This window comes from Genypterus blacodes, unplaced genomic scaffold (genome assembly GCF_046128005.1).
Source record: "Genypterus blacodes isolate CSIRO-AG114 ecotype Tasmania unplaced genomic scaffold, CSIRO-AGI_Gbla_v1 ptg000019l_1, whole genome shotgun sequence".
In the NCBI taxonomy this organism is placed as follows: domain Eukaryota; kingdom Metazoa; phylum Chordata; class Actinopteri; order Ophidiiformes; family Ophidiidae; genus Genypterus; species Genypterus blacodes.
This window is the reverse complement of record NW_027466832.1, coordinates 3723814-3746155: the sequence shown is the minus strand read 5'-3', so window position 1 is coordinate 3746155 and position 22342 is coordinate 3723814. Positions and strand designations below refer to the sequence as shown.

The 22342-nt window shown below is 42.0% G+C and overlaps 1 protein-coding gene across 2 annotated transcripts; it reads left to right on the top strand.

The window, feature by feature from the left end:
• The first annotated feature begins 375 nt into the window (after positions 1 to 375).
• Positions 376 to 21829, top strand: btbd8 (BTB domain containing 8). Of its 2 annotated transcripts, XM_076141534.1 has the most exons (19): positions 395 to 447; positions 849 to 972; positions 2002 to 2178; positions 2936 to 3009; positions 3294 to 3411; positions 3999 to 4088; positions 4994 to 5074; positions 5161 to 5257; positions 5519 to 5607; positions 7715 to 7817; positions 8204 to 8386; positions 8494 to 8664; positions 11629 to 11758; positions 13285 to 13346; positions 13931 to 14471; positions 15081 to 15168; positions 16884 to 17002; positions 17087 to 18943; positions 21038 to 21829. In XM_076141534.1, the coding sequence occupies exons 2-19, from the start codon at positions 869 to 871 to the stop codon at positions 21532 to 21534; spliced, it is 4581 nt and encodes a 1526-aa protein (XP_075997649.1). In that variant the 5' UTR covers positions 395 to 447; positions 849 to 868; the 3' UTR covers positions 21535 to 21829. The 2 variants fall into 2 exon arrangements, with proteins under 2 accessions (XP_075997648.1, XP_075997649.1); XM_076141533.1 differs by having other exon boundaries at positions 376 to 439; positions 17087 to 21147.
• The last annotated feature ends 513 nt before the right edge of the window (positions 21830 to 22342 follow it).

Genomic DNA, 22342 nt, shown 5'->3' with positions numbered 1-22342 from the left:
GGAGCCGGAGATGAACTGGGTGATTGGTATTGGATAAAGACTAAGGCATGTAATTAAGTAATGTATAAATATGACATCATTGTTGAAATAAATCTGTTAGTTTGGGTTTCATCACTTTTGTTTATGACATCACTTTGTTAGTTTGATGGCATCACTATCATTTATTTTGAAATAGCTTTGGGTCTCAGTCTGTTGTAAGCAACACTGTTTTTTACTCGAACATTTTAATTCAATGTTTTCGAATTAAACAATATTAGGATTGCCCCGTGACGAATTTACCCAAGAAGTGACATGTAGTGACAGTGTATTCACGCTTTCCCCACTTTACAATTTTACGATTGTTCCTGAATGTAACATTTATGACGTTGTGGCCAATCCTTGTCCTTCTTGGAGACTCACTAGTAGGCGGCAGCGTGCAGCAGTGATGTCAACAACGGCGGTCAGTAGGTCAGCCTGTTTAATAAGGATAGTGCACTTTTTGGATGTTACGGCACATTATACCAAATAATTCCAGCTGTTATTTCTTCACTTATGTCTGTTTCTTCACCCAATATTTAGTGTGGGACTAAGATAAACTAGAGGAATTGCGGTAACTCGTTAGCTAGCGCTAGCAAGCTAGCTCATAGAGGGAAATGAGATGGACTGGTTTGCTAAGCTTTACATTAGACTTTGGCGAGCGAACGGGTAACAAAATACACGTACGTGGGTGTGGGTATGACTGAGTGTGTTTCACTTTGAAGGAAGGCGGAACGATAGTAAATAAAGATAGAGAGGAATATTCAGAAACTGAGAATGTTACATTGACCTCACCTCCCATAGGCTAAGCTTGTATGTCTCCCCTGTCTCAGAGAACATATGAGATGAAACCATGATCCACAACGAGCCCGCAAGAGAGTTCCAGACCAAAGAGCGGAAACTTAAAAAACAGTTGAAGAGATACCTGTCATCTGCTTTGTCTGGAGATCTAAACAGGTACAGCACAGGACCCCATGAACTGAGCCTAACATGTGCACCACACTATTATAAAGAACATATACATGGAAGAGATCAAGACGATTACAAATATGCATTAAGTTGAATGTTCTACATGTGGGGGATGTTGAGGTAATTGCACTGTCAACACATAAGAACACAGAACTGAACAATGTGTAGAAATAGAGAAGAAAATGAAACTGTCATATTAATCAAGACCACCAGAACCATCAGGTTAACACTGAGCTTTACACCAAATGTATGGAAAATATACCCACATTTCAATAAAAGCAAGGGTATTTTCATTTTATGACAACCATAAGAAATCATTCACGACAGTAGAGGAGATATAGTCAGGTTGAGAGGACAGATAATTTACAGCTGATTAGACCTCCTGAAATACACTGAACTTTAAACGCTGAACGTTAATGTATGAAAAAAAAGTATACGACTAGGTTTCAGTACATTTTAGGGCGCACTTGTCAGTTGTAAAGAGCACATGGGGCTTTTTGAGCAGTGCACAGGATGGAATCAGCAGGGACATGTTACTTAGTCCATGATATGTGTGTGGCCCCATTCACGTTCACTGCCTCAGGGTTACAGAAATGGACACCAGTATTTGATCTCATACTGCCAAACTGGCTTTAAGCCCACTGATATCTGGGTCACCCAGATCAGTCACTGCAGTGATAGCGAATGATTGTGACAAATAAATGGACTGGATCAGGACAGGCGATAACAAATTAGCCATCGGATTCATCTTTGCACTTTATAAGTCGGCAAATATGTACGTTGTTTACTTCATTGACCTCATGAATGAGCTTACTTTCATAACAGTGAGATGTTTACCTGTACTTTGCTTTAAAATGCAACATGGTCAAAGGGTAGTTCATTGATATTGATGATGTGCGTGTAAGTGCTTTTCTCTAGCTTCAACCAATTATTGATTATCACTTCATAAAGGGTATGGATGACCTTTGACCACCCTGATGCTGTCTTCTGATCAAGTGTTGTAATGTGTCTCCCCAGGTTGCTGCAGGAGGAGCTGGAGACAGATGTGTGTGTGTATGCAGGCTCCAGCTTTGTGCGAGCACACAGAGCCGTGCTTTTGGCCAGAGCTCCTCACGTCCTTCAGGGGACTCACAAAGATCCCAACAGCTTCCATCTGCCTGAATATGAAATCTCAGCGCTGAAAGAATTCCTTAGGTAAACTGTAGGTGAAAGTATTAAGAGCCTCAGATTGACATAGCCTTTGGTGGTCCAGGATTATTTTTGTTCCTGTACTAAAGCACATCTTCCTTGTATGCATTTCATCCCATAAAAAGAATTAATATTTAATCATGTTGTCTGAGGCAGAGTACCACATACTGGTCTTCTTTATACACCACAGCTGCTCTCCAGAGATCTTTGCTCTCCAGAAGTCACAGTTTCAACGGCTTTCTGACAGAGGGCGCCAAATAGATGATATTGATTGAGTTTTCAAGATGCTTTGGAAATTATCTTTAAAATGTGTGCATTTGCAAAAATGGATAATAACAATTTACATTAGTACATTTTGTATAATGTTCCTATGCTGTATTCAATGACAATCAAACTTAGGCTACTTTTTTAGGGTATTTTTTTGTTTGATTATTTAGATTTTATTTTTATTTTGACCCCACATCAGTTTGATGGATTTTTATCATTTCATAAAAATGGACTAGAGTCATCTGTTTTGCAAACAAGCTCCTGAAATACTTCTTGAAAGCTCTTTTCACTCCTGACCAACATGACTGAACACGACGACACGACTGAACTGTAATCATAGCTTATCATATTGACACAATGAAGAATGTTTGTGTGTTTCAATGATAAAGTTCAGCATATTCTGTCTTGCTGGTTCCTGTCTTACGTCTATCAAGCCTCAGCATTTCCTCGTGCAGATGGAAAGGCTCAGCTTTAATTAACCTTCTCTCTCCTGCAGGGGAGTCTACACCGCAGAGCAGCGGATGCACTCGCAAGGAGTCATTCTAGACAACGAGGACTCAGTGCTCGCAAGTAAGTGACCCAACCGTGACCCTTCCAATGACTCAGGTACATTCTGAAAGTTTATTGTGCCTTCTTTGACCAGACACCTGCCATCACGACCCTCCCCACACACACACACATACACATACACACACTTTCACATCATGTCATGTCAAATTTAATTTGAGAGGGAAATCCTTTTAGTTTTAGTACAAGTACCATCATCACCATGGTTCACAGTCTCTGTCCCAAACACACTTCGTCACGCTCTCCCCCCTGTCCACTCCTCATTGTCTGGCTTCTCTTCTGTCCAGATGGCGTTGTTCTTGAGGCCGCCTCAGGCCTCGGAGCTGACTTGCTGGATCTGTACCTAAGGGGAGAGAAGTGCGACATCACCATTCAAGTGGCAGAGCAGGTCTTTTCCTGCCACAGGTAGGTTTATTTATAGTGGCCTCTCCGTCCTCTTGACACCTCTGGAATCTTATTTTTTTTAGTCTTGACATGTTTTCATAGCAGACATGCATAATAAGAACACATGCCATCACTCCACAGTCATATTTATCTTGCGCTCAGTGCAGCAACACTACAGGGTCAGTTTGGGTCACACATAATTTAATGCACACACAGCTGCATGTCTCTTTAAAGCCAAAGTGATGTTTTCGGGGCCTTCTTGCATTATTTGGTGCATGCTGAAATGTAAAAACACAATTAGAAAACCATTAAGGTTTTCAATGTCCTGCCTTTCCCAGTTCCATGATGTTTCAGAAATGAGATTACTGTAAAGAGCCAAACAGTAAGTGCTCATAAACGCCTAGCAAAAAATTCATTGCCGGCGAAGAGAGTGGTACAATACCACCGAGCAATGAATAGTTGGGATTGATATCCATTACATTATGGCTCTGGAACATTTATTGTACCTCCTTAAGTGTATGCTGTAAACACCTCAGCACCACAGCATTTCCATATTGTCGACAGTACATACAGAGTGACGTAGAGCTGTGTGTTCTGTGTGTTTCTAGGGCTATTTTGTGTGCACGGTCTCAGTACTTTCGAGCTATGCTGAGCGGGAGTTGGATGGAGAGCTCCAGGCAGTGCATCACTCTTCAAGGGTAAGACTGGGCTGCACGTCGTCGGGATCAGCAACACTCGACACTGACAACAACAGTTCTGCATTTCACTGCCAAACAATACAGCGACGTGTTTGCATACATCACATTAATTAATCATGTCCTTGGAGGAGAGGTGCCTCTGTCCAGAACTGGATCCCTCACACTGTGGCAGCTCCTCATACTCACACACAGAAGCCACTCACCGGCAACACAATCTCAAATGACTTAAGATTTCCAAGCAGCAAAGTGTAGGCTGGTACAGTATATATGCCTTCTGAGCCACTGCTTGCTCCCACCACCGTCACTTCCACCCACACTCTCTCCATTCACTGACATGTCGCTCGCCGATGTGTTACTGATCTGAGGGTAACCAGGGAGGACTTGGATGTCAGAATGAGGAATGACGATGCTGGCATGTGAAGTGGCCCTCTGGCTGCAGTCTGATGGATGAACTGTATCTCCGGATTCAGATTTTGCCGTATTGTGGATTGTGTTTGTTTGAAGCACATTGATTTAACAGTGTACGGTAAAGGCATACAAATTACACAACCGGACACCTCTAATTCATGACACAACATGATTTGGGCATCATTTCTAATCCGCACATATCAGTTTCAAAATTTCACATTTGAGTGCCATGACCCGGCAACGCAGTTCACATACTTGAAAGAAAATGGAGGGACAATTGATATCAGACACAGAAGTTCTTTATCAGTTATGATGAAAAAGAAGCTGCTGTAAGAGTGTAGCATTTTCTCTTTGGTTTCGGGTGCAGGTCATTTTAAAATCTTCAGGCCCAGTACTGAATGAAACATTTTGATGTGTCACATCTGTTCTAAAACTGTAATCTTTCCCACATAACTTAGTCAGACATGCTTGTAACGATATGTTCTATCAACTTAAAGCTTAGGGCCAGAGGAGATGGAGGTCCTGCTTCAGTTTATGTACGGGGCGATCGTGGATCTGCCGTCCCAAGCAAGTCCCAGGTACCGTATTTGAAAAGTCTGTCCGTGTTTAGAATGCAGGCCCCATAAAAACTGACCGACCTGTATTTTTGTCTCCTCTTCCACAGTCAGGTGATGTTTGCAGCAGACATGTTGGGTCTTGAGGGGCTTAAGGATGTAGTCGAGTTCGTTCTGACCCGAGACTACTGCTGCTTCTTCCCCAAGGTCAGGCTTGCATAGAACCCAGTGATGCATTTGCACAGCTTTTATTTTTGAATCTAGCTTCCAGGCCTCCAGATTGATCAAACTTGCTGTATTTTTAGCTTATATATGCCAACGTGCTCAACTGCTTTGATTTCCATGCACCAATTTCTCATTAGATAACTGTTCACTTCATTTGTTGTTTCTCACGGAGCCCCTAAAGAATCATATGTAACATCTGTGTGATTATACAACTGTGTTGCTTATTTCTTTTTGTGTTTGCAGCCCATTGATGGGGTTCAGAGGACGATTCTCGAGTGCCTGTCCATCACGCAAGCAATAGGCTGTCAAAACCTTCATATACTCTGTAAGAGGTGAGTGTGGACAAAGCAATAACTGAGACATAGCAGTACTCTCTATGAAGAGTCTGTATAACAATGTATGCTTGTCTTAGTGTCACATAGGGAAAGTGTTTCTTGTCAGTCTGCCCTGGAGACTTGGACTGAATACTAGACAAACATCTGTTACATTTTCCCTCAACAGAAGAGTCCTTACTCGTCCATAAGCTTGGAACTACAATATGTTTGGGCTGATTGTCAGTATGTTAAAGTCAAGGCAAGGCAATTTAATTTATAGAGACAGTTCGGCAGCAAGCCAATTGAAAGTGCTTTACAATAAAATGAAATAAAAGCATCAGGAAAAGAAAAGGACACTTAGATATAATAAAAACAGAAAAATGTAAAAAAAATTAAAACTAAAAGGACACTGAAGTACAGTTGAAAGCAGAAAAATGTAAATAAAATAAAAACTAGTTTCCCTTGGTACTTGTTTTACTTTGATTTATGCCTCTTTTTCTATTAGTTTAACCTGTAATAAATCAGTTACCTTATCTCGCAAAGGATTTCTATATTATTTCTATTTTGAAATCAGTTGTCTTGCCCCTGCAGAGGCTACTGGGTTCTTAGCTAAAACAGAATAAAACAGGTAGTTACATTTAAGTTAAAAGAACACTTAAATAGAATAGAAATAAAAGTAAAAAAATAATAAACAGATTAAAACAAGCTAAAACAGAATATAGCTGGTAAAATTAGGTTTGAGTTACAGCAAGTTACAACAACAAAAACAGAAACATTGTCATGATCCCGAAAAAGTCACAGAATAAACAAAGTTGCCCTGGAAATATTTGTGAGTTTGAAAAGGTCACAGGTTTTGATTGAATTTGCAAATTGACAAAAGATTCCATTTATAATTTGCAAAAGTGCAATGTTTCAGGAAAAATACAACTGGTCAATTTTGCAATATCTTGTTGCTATGCTAACCAGCATACAAGGTCAAGCCTCTGCAGAGTAAAGGGACAGAATCAAGATGGAATTCAAACACTGGATTATTGATTGACGTTTGGTATTCTGTAAATGAAATATATTTTAGGCGGGGGATTTACACATTACATTTATTCACGTTTATTGATTTTGTTTTGTTTTTTCATGATGAATTTACACAGGGAGTTCAAAGGAAGAAATCATTAATCCAGTTTTGTTGCATTTGGGATGATTGATGATTGTTGCAGTTATACACATTAGGAAATCCGTGCCTGAGTCCGATTTTTAAGATGCCTTTTCATTTTGAACACACTCTCCTTTCTCTTGATCTATATGCACATATAGAGTCTGTATTGTTTTGTATGTGAAATTGCTGCAGTGTATCTGCCTTGCTGTGTTGTTGCACACTGCGGTGAAGCAGCATGAAGTGTGTGAATGTAGGTCAGAGATGGGATGAGTGAGGCTGTGAGCTGGTTCTGAATTGAAATTATGTGCGTGAGGTTTGATGAGTCAGGCGAGCTGTGCAGCAGTGCATCACTGATTTCTCTCGTCCTCAGTTTAGTTGCTTCATGTGAAGCCCTTCTGACTCCTCTGCGGAGTGTTTTACAATAATATGACATTCTCTACTCCTGAAAAACAGCAATTAAAGCAGCACCATTCAGAAAAGACGTTTTACTTCAAAATCTCAAATGAGTTGAATAAGTCTTGGATGAAGGTCGGGAGCATTGTGGTCCATTTTCAGAGTTAAAGTCAGAGAACAGACCTAAATAAAGATGGGAAAGTTGGAAATCATTGGCTTTAGCAATACTGACTATCTTACACCACACATACACGCCCACTTTTTGGTTTCAGTTGAATACTCCTCAAAGCACAACATGTTTTGAGCATTTATTAGAGAAACTTCTTCTATACTGTATGTAATACAACCAAGCTTAGCTGATGATAGCTTCTAAACATGTGGAATGATGTAGCTCTATCCTAACGTCACTAATAATGTGTAGTTTTGGTTATCCATCAATCATTGGAGAATCTTACCTCTGTTTTTTGTGAAGCATTGAAGTACAGCATGCATCTGTCAATCACACTAAGGTGGCTCACCTCTGATTATACAGTTAAAGTGTGAAAAATGCTCAACATTAACATTTTCAACACATTTTTTCAGGTGGGTTACTGAACATTTTGTGAAGACCTGGTCAGAAAGAAACTTTTCCCTTTTGTCCCCTGAGCTTCATCGAGCCTGTCTGACTGCTGTCACTGAAGCCTTGGTGAGCTTGGCACACTCATTAACCCAGTACACACGCATGCATCTGCACAAATATAATCAACCCATTCTCCAGTGATTTTCCACAGGAAGGACGTTTTAACGGGATCTAATTAAAGATCACCATTATTCAATTCTCTGTCACTGGCGACTCATTTAGGATTATGACGTGGATGTAGACGGATGGGGGAAAGGTCCAGGCTGAGATTTGAGTCTGTCTTTCATCAACACTGGACATATACTGTACACTATTGTTGACACGTAGCAAGAAGCAAGGACCTGTTAAATACTTTGGGCTATGCACTGACCAATAGCTACTGTGTGAGAATAAATCAGAATTTTGCCTTCACACTGATGGAACATCTCCAATTGATAAACGTTTTCCTTCAGACTGTTCAGAATGCAGTGACCATGCTCTGTGCCAGTGAACACTTGATCGGCAGTCTCCCGGAAGTGAAGTGGGCCCAACAGGTGAAGAGCCTGGCCACAGAGTTGCAGGAGGAGATCCTTTGTACCGTCGTCGACAATCTCGCCAAAGTTGTCCACACGTCAGCATTCATGGATTTTCGCAGTGTAAGGGACCGTACAAAAGCTAATGCACTCTCTCCTCTACTACAAAGACACAGAGAAATATTCAGCATGTGTACAAACTGTGATTTTCTGTGATGGCCCCCTTACAGAGAGAAGAGTTAACCAGAGAACCAACACTGTTGAAGAAGCTGTGTTCAGCCATCAGAGAAGGTGTGACTGTGCACAACTGCTGTGATCTCTTCTCTGCTGTGGACTACCTGAGTGGAGGTGACGTGGAGGAGGCCTCTCCCTCGGAGCAACGACAGCCAAAACAAGAGGAGGTGAACTGACGGCGGCTGTCTTCATTGCAGCTATTGGTTGTTTGCTTGCTTTTTTCAGTTCCTAGTTTTGTTATTTATTTATTTTCTAATGAATCTTACAGCTGTGGGGGTAGTAGTGGGGTCCCTCACGATGTCATTCTGTTCAGTCACTACCCAGAGCTCAATTTGAAACGTGGGTAAATCTGTAAATTGACATCTCAGCCTCAGCTTTCTCTTCGCTGCACCGCTTGTTGACGTCACACCATCCTCAACTCCTTTGCTTGGGAAAGGAGATAAAAAAAAGGGCTAATATTATTCATATTTGTATAATTTATACAATTCTGAAGTTTTGGAGTTGTGTATAATATGTGCATCCTAATTGCCCTTTACATTTGATGAAATACTGAGGGAATCTGGCTGCAGAGTTACTCACAGATTTGTCACATTTCTGCAAACTTAGGGCTGTACTCACAATTGGTAACTTCAGTTTGCGTCATTCGTAGGACACTATAAATGAAAGATGGTTATTAAGGATAATAATTGGAGTGGAGACACTGAAGACTCTGATTTCTGAGACCTTCCCTGACCTTCAGAATGGATGCTGTGACAAAGACAACCTTCTCAAAGGCTCTGTATACACACTCCTCTGAAGAAGAATATTAGAGACATAAACAATATGTCCTTGGCTATGGTCCCGGTGAAGATAAATTCTAATTTTCAGCTAACCCAGTTCTGGAAGACAATTACAAGGATCCCTGTAATAGAGTTCTGTAAGTCATTGACATCCTCTGGAATACCTGACCATAAAAAGAAAGTGAAAGCAAGAGCTTAAGTCATGCTCTTTTCGGAACCTGCAAACGGGTCCTGACTGAACTTGGTGTAGATGATTGGCCACAGTGATTGAGTGTGCACGTTGTCTTCCTGCCAAGAATTCCTCACAATGACTTTCTCCAGGGGATAAAGAGCCAGCAGCGTGAAAGTTTCATTGAAGGTGATGAAGAAAGCACCCGAAAGGGCCCAAATTATCCAAACTTCTCCAGTGAGGGTCAACTTTCTGTCTCTGTCTTTTTCAAAGTCTCTTGACAATGACCTTTGTTGATGGTTTCTGTGAATGCCGCCTGACAAAGGTGAAGGGAAGCTCATCATTTGTGTCATAGTGAGGAATTCTTAGCGGGGAGGTCCTCTGACTGCTGTTGGTCCCTACACCTAATCACCCTATGTTTGACCTCTGTGCAGGTTCCTTAACAGCATGACTGTAGATCCTACTTCATTTTAATGTTATGGTCAGGTGTTCCTGAGGATGGCAAGAGTTATGGAACTCGACAGGCAGTGCATCCTTGTGATTGGCTTAACTGTGACATCATTCATTGTGATGATGTCATTAACAAATGACTTCATTCATGATGATGTCATCCATTCATGTCTCCCGTCTCCCGCTACTATAATTTGCCTGATTTATTTCTTGCAAATTAAAACATCACAAAAACATAGATCACATCAAAAGCACCCTGTTCTCCTGCAGGCCCTCTGAACTATGTTTCTGTCAGGTTTGGAGGCGATTGTGAGTGTGCACACACAAGATGCACAGACAAACACACCTCAATGTGGACAGGGGCTTGCGCTTTTCCTTTAAAAGTTGATGAACTTGAGTGGAAACGGTGTCACAGCTCTTTTCAGATTTCATTGTCTTTTTGATTTATTGATTTAAACTCACCTCCAATTAAAGTAGTAAGATAAGATGCGATGGCCATGACTTAGAAAGCGAGGGAACAAGATAAATATGTTGCGGTGAATTACTTTAAGGTGTCCCACACAACATTACTACTGTTTGGGCACGTGCTGCTTTACAGATGTTCTTCCTGTCTTTCAATAGATGAGAAAACACACAACAAGCAAATGATTATGCTTAGAATGTGCTTTCAAAGTAAGTAGATATGACGAGGTGACTGCTGAACCGATACCTGTTCCCTCGACTACACAGCCCCTTCTGGACTGGCTTCAAGTCAACTCTAACCTTTCAGTAGATTGGAGTCTTGGTAGTGGTGCTGGTTCAGCCACAGCCAAAAAATATAAAACCTTAATTGTACCTCTGTATGTTATTTCTACTTCAATACATCAAAATACCTTCATCATAGCTTCAGTGACTTGAAGATCCTGTTCCTTCGCGCTTTAATAAGTCATGGCCATGACTCACTTAAGTGGTTCCCTTCCATTACACAGTGAGTCGATGCCATGCAATATTTTCAGTAACACAGGATGTCACCTCCACTCTTCAGTCGTTGGTTAAGCATGTTTATTGGTGCAGAAATTGCATGTTTTCATTTAAAAGGATGTTCACTGCAGTGGTGCTTTCTGATATGTTCATCTATAAGCTATTTACCACTTTGACTTTGGTAAATCTATAAAAACATAGCTCAGTCGAAGAGGACTAATCATAATGTATTGTTTGTCTCGGGAGGTTAAGCTTGAGAGATGCTCGGGGGGAAAGTGACCTCTGCACAAGTTAAATCACATAACCCCTGCAAATGCCATCCAGTATGGCAGAATGGATTAAGCTGAGGCAGACCGTGACGTATGGGAGTAGCCCCTCGCTAATCTGGCTCAGTATCTGCGGGTGAAAGGGTAGCGGGCTGGATAAGGGAGCGATACAAGAGGAATTGCAGTGATAGAGGAGGAGGGGAGGAGGGGGACAAACCTTTTAGTGCAGTTGTGTATATTCTGCCATTGAATGGGGGAATCGTGGCAGTCTGTATCTGCCGCTGGTGACGTCACTGCTTTAGCTCAAGGGAGCTCAAGGATTCTGCAACAGAGTGGGGGGGGGGGCTTTGGAGGGAGGGGTATTTGTTGCCATGGTGAAAGGTTCTTTAAGCAGCTGCTGATTCGCTTGTGCCATAGCGCACCCCTTTCCATTCTCCTCTCCTCTCCTCTCCCCTCCCTTCCCTCCCTCCCTCCCTCTCTCTCTCTCCATCTCTGTATTGCCACCAGCCTTTCATGGAAGAAATTTGTATACTACATACACGGCTGTGGACCTTCCTGCTCCAGACCTTTTACGCCGTCCGCCACACACAGGGATGGGAGACATTATCCTCCAAGCACAGAGAGAGGATACTGGCAGGTAAAGCAAGATATCTTTAACGGGACTGATATAGCTACTGGACGCTCTGTACCTGCACAGCTCTTCCTTCTTGTAATTACACACAAGATATTCATGTTGCAGCAGTGTGTGTGTGTGTGTGTGTGTGTGTGTGTGTGTGTGTGTGTGTGTGTGTGTGTGTGTGTGTGTGTGTGTGTGTGTGTGTGTGTGTGTGTGTGTGTGTGTGTGTGTGTGTGTGTGTGTGTGTGTGTGTTTGTGTGTTTGTGTGTGTGTGTGTTGGTGTGCTTTCCTCTCTAACCCTGCCTTGTGCAGAAGCGTTGGCTCTGCATCATTACAGCTGTGTGGACAATGCGCTGCCGGCTGATACAATTATGAATTATTTGTACACAGCTGCCTGATAGTAAGCAGATGGTCGGCGAGGGCTCCTCTCATACAGTGGTAGCTTTGTCTGTGTGATGCTGTTGTTGCCGTGCTGATAAATGCTAAAAGCTAACATGGTAAATGCACCAGATGCGCCATGCTGTTCTGAACGGGGTGTGAGTGACAGGCTGGGTTTCTGTCTTTATGAATCAGTTTCATGAAGATGTGTTGAAATGCAGTGAAATCATTTTCGTGACATGAAAAATTGATTTGGCTTTCAATTTAGGCATGTTTCTATTTCTGGTTTCCCTTCTTAACAGTGGAGCCATGTATTCCACTTATCAGATGGAAACAGTAGAAATATAGTGAATACAAAATCCTACTGGCACAGCATTTATTTTTATTTAACACCCCTGAGTCCTGAAATTGATTGAATGTGTTTACGTTGACTGTGTTTATGTTGAATTGAGTGCTTTTTGTTTGAAATATTGCTCGCCAGACATGACTGACTGATTACTTAATTGAAGAAATCAGTCTTCAGTTTTCTCATTGTGTTTCTCACAGTGTGGAAAATGGGAGTTTGAGAATAAAACAAATGGCCTGTGCAGCTCAGATGATAAATGACCCGAGCAGTGTCTTGAAAACAATCACTGTACTCCTTCTCATGTGTTATGCTCGGCTTTGAATTCACTCCAGCTTGTGCTTTTCTTGCACTGATTGCAAATATTTAAGCTGCTGTCTTTGTCAAAGATAAATGCAGGTCCAAAGAGGGCTCTCTGAACACCTGCAGCTTGTTTCCCCCACTCCCCAAAGACTTTTATCCAGCTGGAATACAATCTATTCCATTATGTCCACAGTAAAGCTTCTGTAGCCAACTTCACAGCATGGGATTTCTTTTTTTCCTTCAACAAAAAAAGGTGGCAACTGACATGACAAACCCCCTCTTACTTATCTCGTACCTTTGACACAGACTAACAGAGTTACTTATAGGCTTCACTTTCCTGTTTTATACTAACACATTGACACATTTATATACAGCAGGCTTTTCTTGCAGGTTGTAGCTTACGTCTGTGATTTGCAAAACAAATACGCTTCCAGTAATAACACGCTATTACTTCATTCTCATTTCTCTTGCCTTGATGTTATTACAATGCCAAATTGTAATTTCTGCTTTTCTTTTTGTACAGCTGCTATTGATATAGGGGACAATAGAAGACTTGGTAAAAAGCCTGTATTCACTAGCTCACAGGTAATATTACCCTCCAGCTCATATGTTGTTGTTTGACTTGAAGATTGTTGCTCTTGTGGCCATTATTATCCATATATCATTCACGTCCACTCCATGAAGATATGAAAGGAAGAGCAGGCTTCCTCCAGACAGATGCATTGCTAAAATAAGCCTGACCAAGGAATTGTTGATGAGTGGTGGAGAGCTTCCACAGATCTCACAGGAAGCTAGACTCTTTTCTCTGTGCTGATTATCTGAACGTGATTAGGCAGTTTATTGCTGCGATTTTTCATTCTCACAAAAGCTGTTCTGTCATTGTTGTTCAGACATTGAGATTGGTAAAAAATCCCAAATGACTTCATGCCCTTAGCATATTTTCAAAACATAAATCAACTAATCGGTTATTACATCATTAAAGCGAGAACAGAGCTTGGAATAGTCTCATCAGCACAGATTATACTGATATATTATGACCATGATAAACACCTCCATTTATAGTTGTGTGCATGTGAAGTGGCTGGTTTTCAGTTTCATATGACAACACTTATTTGTTGATAAGTTTAGTCTTATAGTTATTTGACTAACATTGTGGTTTCTTTCTGCAGCAAAGGGCTGTAAAATGCCTTTCATCTGCGCCTGAGAACGCAACGGTTCACAGGACCGAGAGGGTGTCTGAACACACAGGTTCTTCTTCCTGTAGCGCCGCATCAGCCATGAAGTCGGATGCATTGGGAGCAGGTTGCAAATCAGGAGATAGCCACACGACAAAGACAAAGAATGTAAAGAAGCCAGGGGAGCGGAGCATACCGCCAAAATCAAAGACGGCGTCAACTGGCGCACCGGTACTAAATGGCTCAGGAGCTGCAGGGGCCAGGCAAGACATTCCCACTGCCAACGGGCCCAGAGTCTCCTCAGGGGTTAGGGAGCAGGAAAAGAAGCCTAACCCAGGTGCTAGGCCTAAAACATCTCCCCCAAGCTACACATCCGCAAGCCAAACGGTAATAAAAGCTCAAAAAGGTTCAGCGGGAAAGACAGACGGCACTGCTGGCACCACCCAACCTCATCGCAGTGCTTCATCCACATCGGGGAGTTTGTCGCCAGAGAACAGCGCCAGCAACCCTCGCAACGACGGCCACTCCAGCCCAGGTTTACGACCTTCAATAACTCTTTTCCCTGTCACAATGTTAATGGAACCAGTTGTTGGGACATTGTAGAGAATAATTTAAAGTAATCGAAGTGTAGAAAATGCAAGTGTAGTAGCTGCAGTTAGGAAAGGAATAGTTCAGTGCTGTGCTGTGGCCGGGTGGGATTCCTCCAAGGCAGAATAATGAATCCATATTGATTTATTAGGAAACAAAATACACCGATTGTCCTTAGCAGCTTCCTGTTATCAGTGTCCAAACGAACAACCAAACAGTGAATGCCAAAGCCCTATTCCCACTGCAGACAGGGCAGTGAGGTCAATCTGTCTCATACAAGTGTTCAGGAAGATACAAAGGAGTTATGGAGACAGTATGAGGACAGCATGTCGATGCTAAACCTTTGAGTTGCGAGCATCATCCTCTTATAGATCAGTACGTTTAGATTTCATATTCATTGCCTTGTTTGATATCTCATGCACACACACACACACACACACATTCATCTCTGTAGATTATCTCTAGTGTATCTACAGTGCACTACCCTCAAACACAGATGCTCATATGCAATGATCTGCTCAGATTGTAAGTGTTGTGTGTGTGCTCTGTTTTGTAGGAGCTAAACCAAAACAACAGGCTAAGGTGGTGAACAAATCGCCAGTGACCAAAGCTCCTCTGAAAACAGATCCATCAAAGACTAGCAGGTGAGCTTTTTGGACTTTTCATTTGAAATGCTATTCAAATGACTCACTGTTATTTCAAATGTATTCAAGTCTTTTATTCTACTCACACCTCTGCCTCCTATTCTGCAAGTGTCCATTTGTGATGTTATTATAATGTAGTGTCAAATGTAGAGGGGGAGTGGAGGAGGGCATGTGAAGTGACTAAGGAAGCGGGGCGGGACAGAGGACTTTGGACAGACAAGTCACGGAAATTGACTTACCACCGCAAACACACTTTTATGCAGAATAGGTCCAGAATAACCATGATGAAGAGATCAATCTAAACTACAACGGTCCTTTGAAAGGAAACAAGCAAACAGGAGTCACAAAGAGTGCACGGCAGGATGTGCAGTCCTCTAATGGATACTGCAATAAATAGATTCTCTTGATTGTGTTTTTTTAGACCACATATGGCTGTCAGGGGGATGAAAGCAGCTGTGTGACGGTTTCAGACAATCCTCTTATCAGTCCTTGAAAGATGCTAAAAATATCCCCTTTTCAGCAAGCGTCAACACATCCAGCAAGGGATCACATTATTATTATTATTGGTAATAGTATCCCTTGAAACCTACCATTAATATATTGAAATAGCTGAAAGGTTTACAGCACATCCAGACTACAACACAGACCCACTCTTATTAGATATATATCTTTTCTGTATCTATGACTAGCCAAATATAGCTTTAAATTGTTTTTGGGGACTTGTGTGTTCCAGCTTTATGATGCTGACTTCAGGTGCACACAGATTTAATATCAGAATTGTTCACCTCCATGCTCAGGTTGAAGTCTTAGTTGAGAGCCTGGCCTCTCACACTTGTGGGGAGGAATTGTCCCCCCAAAAGAGGAGTGTGTGTCAGATATCTGCAATCCAGACAGTGGATGGTTTGTCATCAGTTTGATTTTCTTATTATCCAGGTTTTGGGAAGATGAACAACAGATTTGTTTTTATATGGAGGGACTGGACATGTTAGAAAACCTCCTTCACACAGAGGCAGAAAGATGATCGGGGTAGTTGTCAGAGACTGGGCGAGGCCGACTTTAATCAGAAACTGAATTAAGCTCCCACGCAGCCCAACTCTGTAAATGGGTCACTTGACTCACCCGTCTCTTGACTCACAAAGAATACTTGCACCAAATTCAGTTCACTGAAATCAACCCAGAGAGTTTGACAGGAGTGTCTTGTGTTGAGCTGTCTGAGGGGGGATTTTTGGGGTGTGTGTGCACCTCATACACACCTCAAACTCTTGCATGCTTCCCACCACCTAAAGTGGTAGGTTAAGAAAAGCAAACTGATGAAGCCCCACAACAGATCGCACAATACAATAACTGTGTAACGCAATCAAATGAAAAAAGTGAAATAGTCTAGAAAGAGTATTACAAATATCTGTAACAATCACATTTTGAAAGATGATTGTGTTTACTCTAGGTGCTTCGGTAACGTAGGCTGACTGAATTTATAATGTGGTTTATTTACCAAATGTTATTTTCTTTTGCATTAAATGACGATTACATGTGAAATGTACAAAAACAACTTCGCTGCCCCCTGGTGGTGATAAATTGTAATTTAGGAATTTACCTTCCCCTTTGCTCTTATCATAAATGGTGCGATGACATGACCTGCACATGTTAAGGAATAATGTGGTTGTATTATTGTTTGATGATGATACTAATTGTGTGACCTGTTACACCGACCACAGTCCTACAAAGAAGTCAAGCGTGAGAGAAAGCACTAAAGCCAAACCCGGCTCAACAGAGAAGGTATCATCTGCTGTACCCAAAGCAGACACAAAAGGAAGAAACACACCAGAAAACCACGGTGAGACTTGAACTCAAATGTACCTCATTATACTCTGACGAAGTGACAAAGCATTAATGTCGTGTTGTTGTCTCTCTGGTGAAGTTTCTAGACACGGAAACTCCACGAAAAAGCCCACTTCCCCCAGGAAAGAAGACGCAAAGCAAGGGTCAAAATCCTCAGCACAAGATAAATCAAGTGAGGCACCGAAGAAGAAGATCACAAAAGCCATTCCAGCAACCGCAGCCTCACCTAAAACTAGTGCTAAACCACCAAAAGCCTCTTCAGTCCCCTCCAAGCAATCTTCACTAGTAGCTACCAAGCCAGGACCTAAGCCAAAAAGTTCTGCGGAATTGTCTTCAGAAAAAACTTCACCAAAGTCTGGAGGAAGTTCTAAAACCTCAGGTGCTATTGCCAGTAAAAAAACAGGTACAAAGGGAAAAGAGGTAGTGAATGGTAAAAATGCGGACTCTAAAACGGAACCTGCCTCATCTAGTAGCTCTGCTGATGTCGCAGAGCACAAAGACGGCTCCACACCGCAAACGCAGTCATCAAGCCAAAGGGACTCACTGAGCACCAAGCAGAGTCTCCGGAAGACACAGCCAGGGAAAAATGAAGTAGGTGACAAAGGCAGTTTTTCACCCTTAGCTAAACCGCCCCACCATCTTAAATCTGACTCTGGCAAGCAAACTGAAGGTAGCATTATTCCTGCCCGAGTCATTGGAGGGCAGGTTCTAGAGGTCAACTCCCCAAACTCCCCAAGAGACGGTGACTGTCCTATAGACACACCTTGCAGCATGGGAAGCACTGGCACTCCTGGAGACTCCTGGAGTGGGATGCACCGTCAGGTAAGCCCAGAGTCTGAGACCGGCAGCACACACACTACTTCCTCCGATGACATCAAACCTCGCTCGGAAGACTATGATGCCGGTGGCTCGCAAGACGACGACTGCTCCAATGACCGAGGTGTTTCCAAATGTGGCACCATGCGCTGTCACGACTTCCTGGGCCGCAGCAGCAGTGACACGAGCACCCCGGAAGAATTAAAGATGTATGAAGGCGGAGCAGGTTTGAGAGTGGAAGTGCGGGTGCGTGGACGAGAGACCGAGACGACCAGCGAGGAGGAGGCGACGAAAGAGCGCCCTCGCTCCTGGTTACACAGAGACGAGATCCCTGTAGAGGAGGAGCACTCGGATGTCGAAGCCACTGTCACTGTGAAGAGTGTACCTGATCACCAGCTGTTCTCCTCTGAGGAGGAGGAGGAAGATGATGATGATGAAGAGGAGACAGAGGACGAGAGGTCAGAAGTTGAGGTAGTCCCAGGACAGGGCCAGGTGCCAACCACAGAGCCCTCACCTCTCTTTCAGGGTATAGTCAACCTTGCGTTTGATGACGATGCCGCGGAGCAAGAGAATGAGCAGTCTGACTTTCAGTCAACCTCTAACTTCCGTCGGTCAGTGTTGCTCTCTGTTGATGAGTGTGAGGAGCTGGGCTCGGAAGATGGCGGCGTTCAAACGCCGCCACAACAGCCTGATGATGCTGCGACCCCCTGTGATGTTTTTGAGTGTGACAACACAGCTCCTCAGTCCAACTCCACTCCTGCTGATCTGCACAATCACTCGCCCTGTCATCCTAAAGATACAGATGAGGAATGCAAAAAACACAATGATGAGCAAGAAGAAAAATCCATACTTCTCACAAAACTCCACAAGCCCAAGCAGGATGAAAGCAGCCAGGTGGCTGAGTCTTGCAGCCCTCAACTTGATGCTGACACAAGAGACCTCCCTCCCCAGGAGCGACCGTGTCATCTGGACCTCCGGCACGCTGAACAATACAGCAACGGAGGGACACGCAAAAACCACACCAGTTCCTCAGACAGCAAGAAAGCCGATTTACATCTAAATTTAAATGAGCCTCAGCTGACAGGGGACTCTCCTGTCCATGCTGCACAATCTCCAGCAGGTAATGTATGATCAACGGACCATTCCCAGACCCTCAATCTAAACCCATCCTCCCCCCTCCCCCCAAACGCCAAGATGCATTCGACTTTGCTCTGACTCATACCCAACATACCCAACCTCCCTCACAAAAAGGATATTATTACGAGTACTAGCTACAAATACAAGTTCAAATTCAAGGTCAACCAGTTATCATCTCAAAACATTATCATCTGAGTACATTGGTGCATCTGCTGCAAATTTGAATTGGACACAAATATCCTTTTAAAGATGGAGATAAGTCTTTAACATTGAACCTAAATTGTACATTTTGATGTACAGTCAAGTGACCTACCTTAAGGCAGGACAATTAGACCTTTGTGACCCAGTTTACATATTAAAAAGACAAAGCGGTGTTCATTCTTTCTGATTGTAAATTTGTATTTGTCAAAAAGAATGCCATGTGCTTGTCATTAGTATTTGCCTTGTGACAAGGCCTGTGACATAGTTCAAACAAATGCACTTTTATGTACATACATCTTTTCTTTGATATGTTTTTTTTATGGTCTTTATTCAGTTAAAGCCAATTCCACACTGTTAAAGATGCTGTATGGAAGCATTTTAACAGCATATGTCATTTTAATGGTGATAACTCTAAAGTATCATTACTGTTAAGAGATGAGACCAGTGACATTTCTCCTAGTGAGATGCACATTTCACCCAAACCTCATTTGGTTTCCTTTCCTGGATTCCGCCCCTTTTTTTCTTTTGTTTTTCTTTTTGTCATCCTGCAGATTTTGAACTGACAGTCTTGTTTGTTGACAGTAATCATACTAACATTTCAGATCGCATACATTCGACATTTATTGATGTTGAAATGCTTCACTTATCAGCACCTTTAAAGTTTGCAGTACATAAATGAAAAGTAATGATTTCCTTGTGAAAACCAGTTGAAATTGAACACTAAGTGGCAACGTGAAGATTCACCACAAAGTGTGTGTAACATCCACGACACTAAACTGCCTCTTGAATGGCGTTGCTCCTCTGTAAGTGCAGGGATTGTCCCTTGCATCTCCTGGTTGTATTTAGTTTGTCCTCTCCAAGAATGTACCTCTTCCTGTTTTGTTTGAGTTTGTTTACGTTTTATTGTTTTGCACTACATATATATGCATGCGACTACTATAGATCACACTCCCTTTCATCATGCTTTTTTTTTTATGTTGAACTTTTATGTTAACTTTATTTTTCAGTATCGATCACCTTCTGTCATGCCCACTTGATTGATGTTCCTAAGTAAGCTGTTTCAAGCAGGGTTTTGTTGCCTCTGAGCCTTCGTTCAGTCGGTACAGCAGCTTTGTGTCGTGTCAGTAGCCTCCTTTGTAAAGTTTGTGATATGTTTCTAGAGCAGCTGCCATGATTCTGCTTTGTCTCTCTTTTATTCACTATCATATTCAGGAGATTATCTTGCTGCACCATTCCTTGATGCAAACTTGTAAATGATTTTCTGTTTTCAACGTCAAAAAGTGATCAGCTACTTCCATCCATTTCCTTTTTGAAAGTGTTAAAAAATAGAAAACAAAGAATGTCAGACGAAACTATGTGGTGTGCTCTATTTTGTGCTACGAAGTAAAGCAATGTTGCTTGCATTTAGGTTTTTGTGACAGTACTTCAGTCTGTTAATGAGTTCTGTCTGATTAAAGGCCTGCACGTAAATCCCAAAACAAATCAATGGTACTGTGAAGTGCAAAGTTGACTGGTGCTGACAATACACAACGTACAGGTGGATAAAGAGACACATTCAGAAACGCATTCCTCTGTGCTTTACCTTTAAGGCAACTGTCCACCCTTCAATAGCCCTCCAAGGTATTAGACACACACATTATGTGACATTAACACTTATAAATAATTATGCCATGCTGTTTAATAAGTCAGCTATCACTTGCCAACTGCCTTGTCTTCACCTGACTTTGCTGTGGGAACTGATTGAAGGGACACAGTTGCATTAAGGGTAAAATCAGGACTCATTATGGGATTGTAACAGAGAGTGACTAGGCTTCTAGAAAAACTGTGTAAGAGTGAATCATTTTATTTATTTAGCAGTATTGTCAATTGTTTTTAGGGGACATTGGTTGTGACAGATTGGATCAAACCTGCAAACATGAGCGCCGACCATCCAAAGCCCTCTCTCCCATTTATGAGATGGACGTGGGAGAAGCCATTGAGAACTGCTTGGACAAGAACAAGAATTCTAAGCGTCAGGAAGAGGAAGAAAAGCAGGAAGGGGACAATGATGAGAACAAGTTTGCAGAGCGGGACTGGAGCCTCCTCAAGCAGCTCCTGTCAGACCACGAGTCTAATCTGGGTGTCATAAATCCTGTTCCAGAGGAACTAAATCTGGCCCAGTTTCTGATCAAGCAGACACTGTCCCTTTCACGTGACTGCCTAGACTCACAGGTCTTCCCGTCCCAGGAAAAAGACACCTGCAAACGCTGGGCAGAGCTCATCTCGCCTATGGAGGACTCCTCTACCAGCATTACTGTAACCAGCTTCTCCCCTGAAGACGCTGCATCTCCACAGGGGGAGTGGACCATTGTGGAGCTGGAAACACATCACTGACCACACAGATTGTCACCCTCCGAACGTTAAATGTCAACAAAATCATCTTTGTCTTAATTTATTTTGATCTTTAGTAAGCTTATATATTTTTGTTCCATATTTCTGAGCTGAGGTCTCTGCAAACCCCACCTTTGCAGCAGCTGTAGGTTGTTTGCATTACCCATATGTATGCCCTTAATGGACAATTTATTGCCATAAATGGGGCTGTTATGCATGTTGATATTTTTGTATGTTTAATTGGTGTTGCTTTAAAGCTCCAGAAAAGAAGAGTAAGATATTTTATTTCCCATGGGAATGTTCGGGTGATATTATTTGACTGGTCTTTCTTGATAACATACTGGCCCACTGCCTTGCATTTAATGTCATACAAATAAAGATTTGTGTTTACGAAGAATTGGATACTTTGGCTTTTTTGACAACTTTTTTTATTACGTGTACATTTTTATACAATATCAATAAGTCATTTTGTGAAGCTTATAATGAATAAATCATTTTAATTTAATAATATAGCATTAGAATTTTAGGCTACAGATATTTGTGTATTCATCTGCATTTTTATTGAAAATTATTTTTTAAATTTGTCAGTAAATGAGGTGGATGAAAGAGCTGAATAATCTTTCAGTGAACTGTTACAATATAAGAAGTCAAAACCGTCACCCAGCAAATTTGACCTTATTCCTGTTTCCTTGGTTTGAATACTGGAGTCCCTACCACCATCTAGTGGAGACCTACTGTTAGCACAGGGCAAGCAGTATTATTCAAAACAATTTTAATAACTTAAAAACTATGATTCAGATCTGTCTCAAAA

Bases quoted from the DNA above. Each gene is read 5' to 3' on its own strand.
- btbd8 (XM_076141534.1), top strand. From the start codon at position 869: ATGATCCACAACGAGCCCGCAAGAGAGTTCCAGACCAAAGAGCGGAAA. The intron at 973-2,001 runs GTACAGCACAGG...GTGTCTCCCCAG, and splicing joins TTGTCTGGAGATCTAAACAG to GTTGCTGCAGGAGGAGCTGG. The intron at 17,003-17,086 runs GTGAGACTTGAA...TCTCTGGTGAAG, and splicing joins AAACACACCAGAAAACCACG to TTTCTAGACACGGAAACTCC.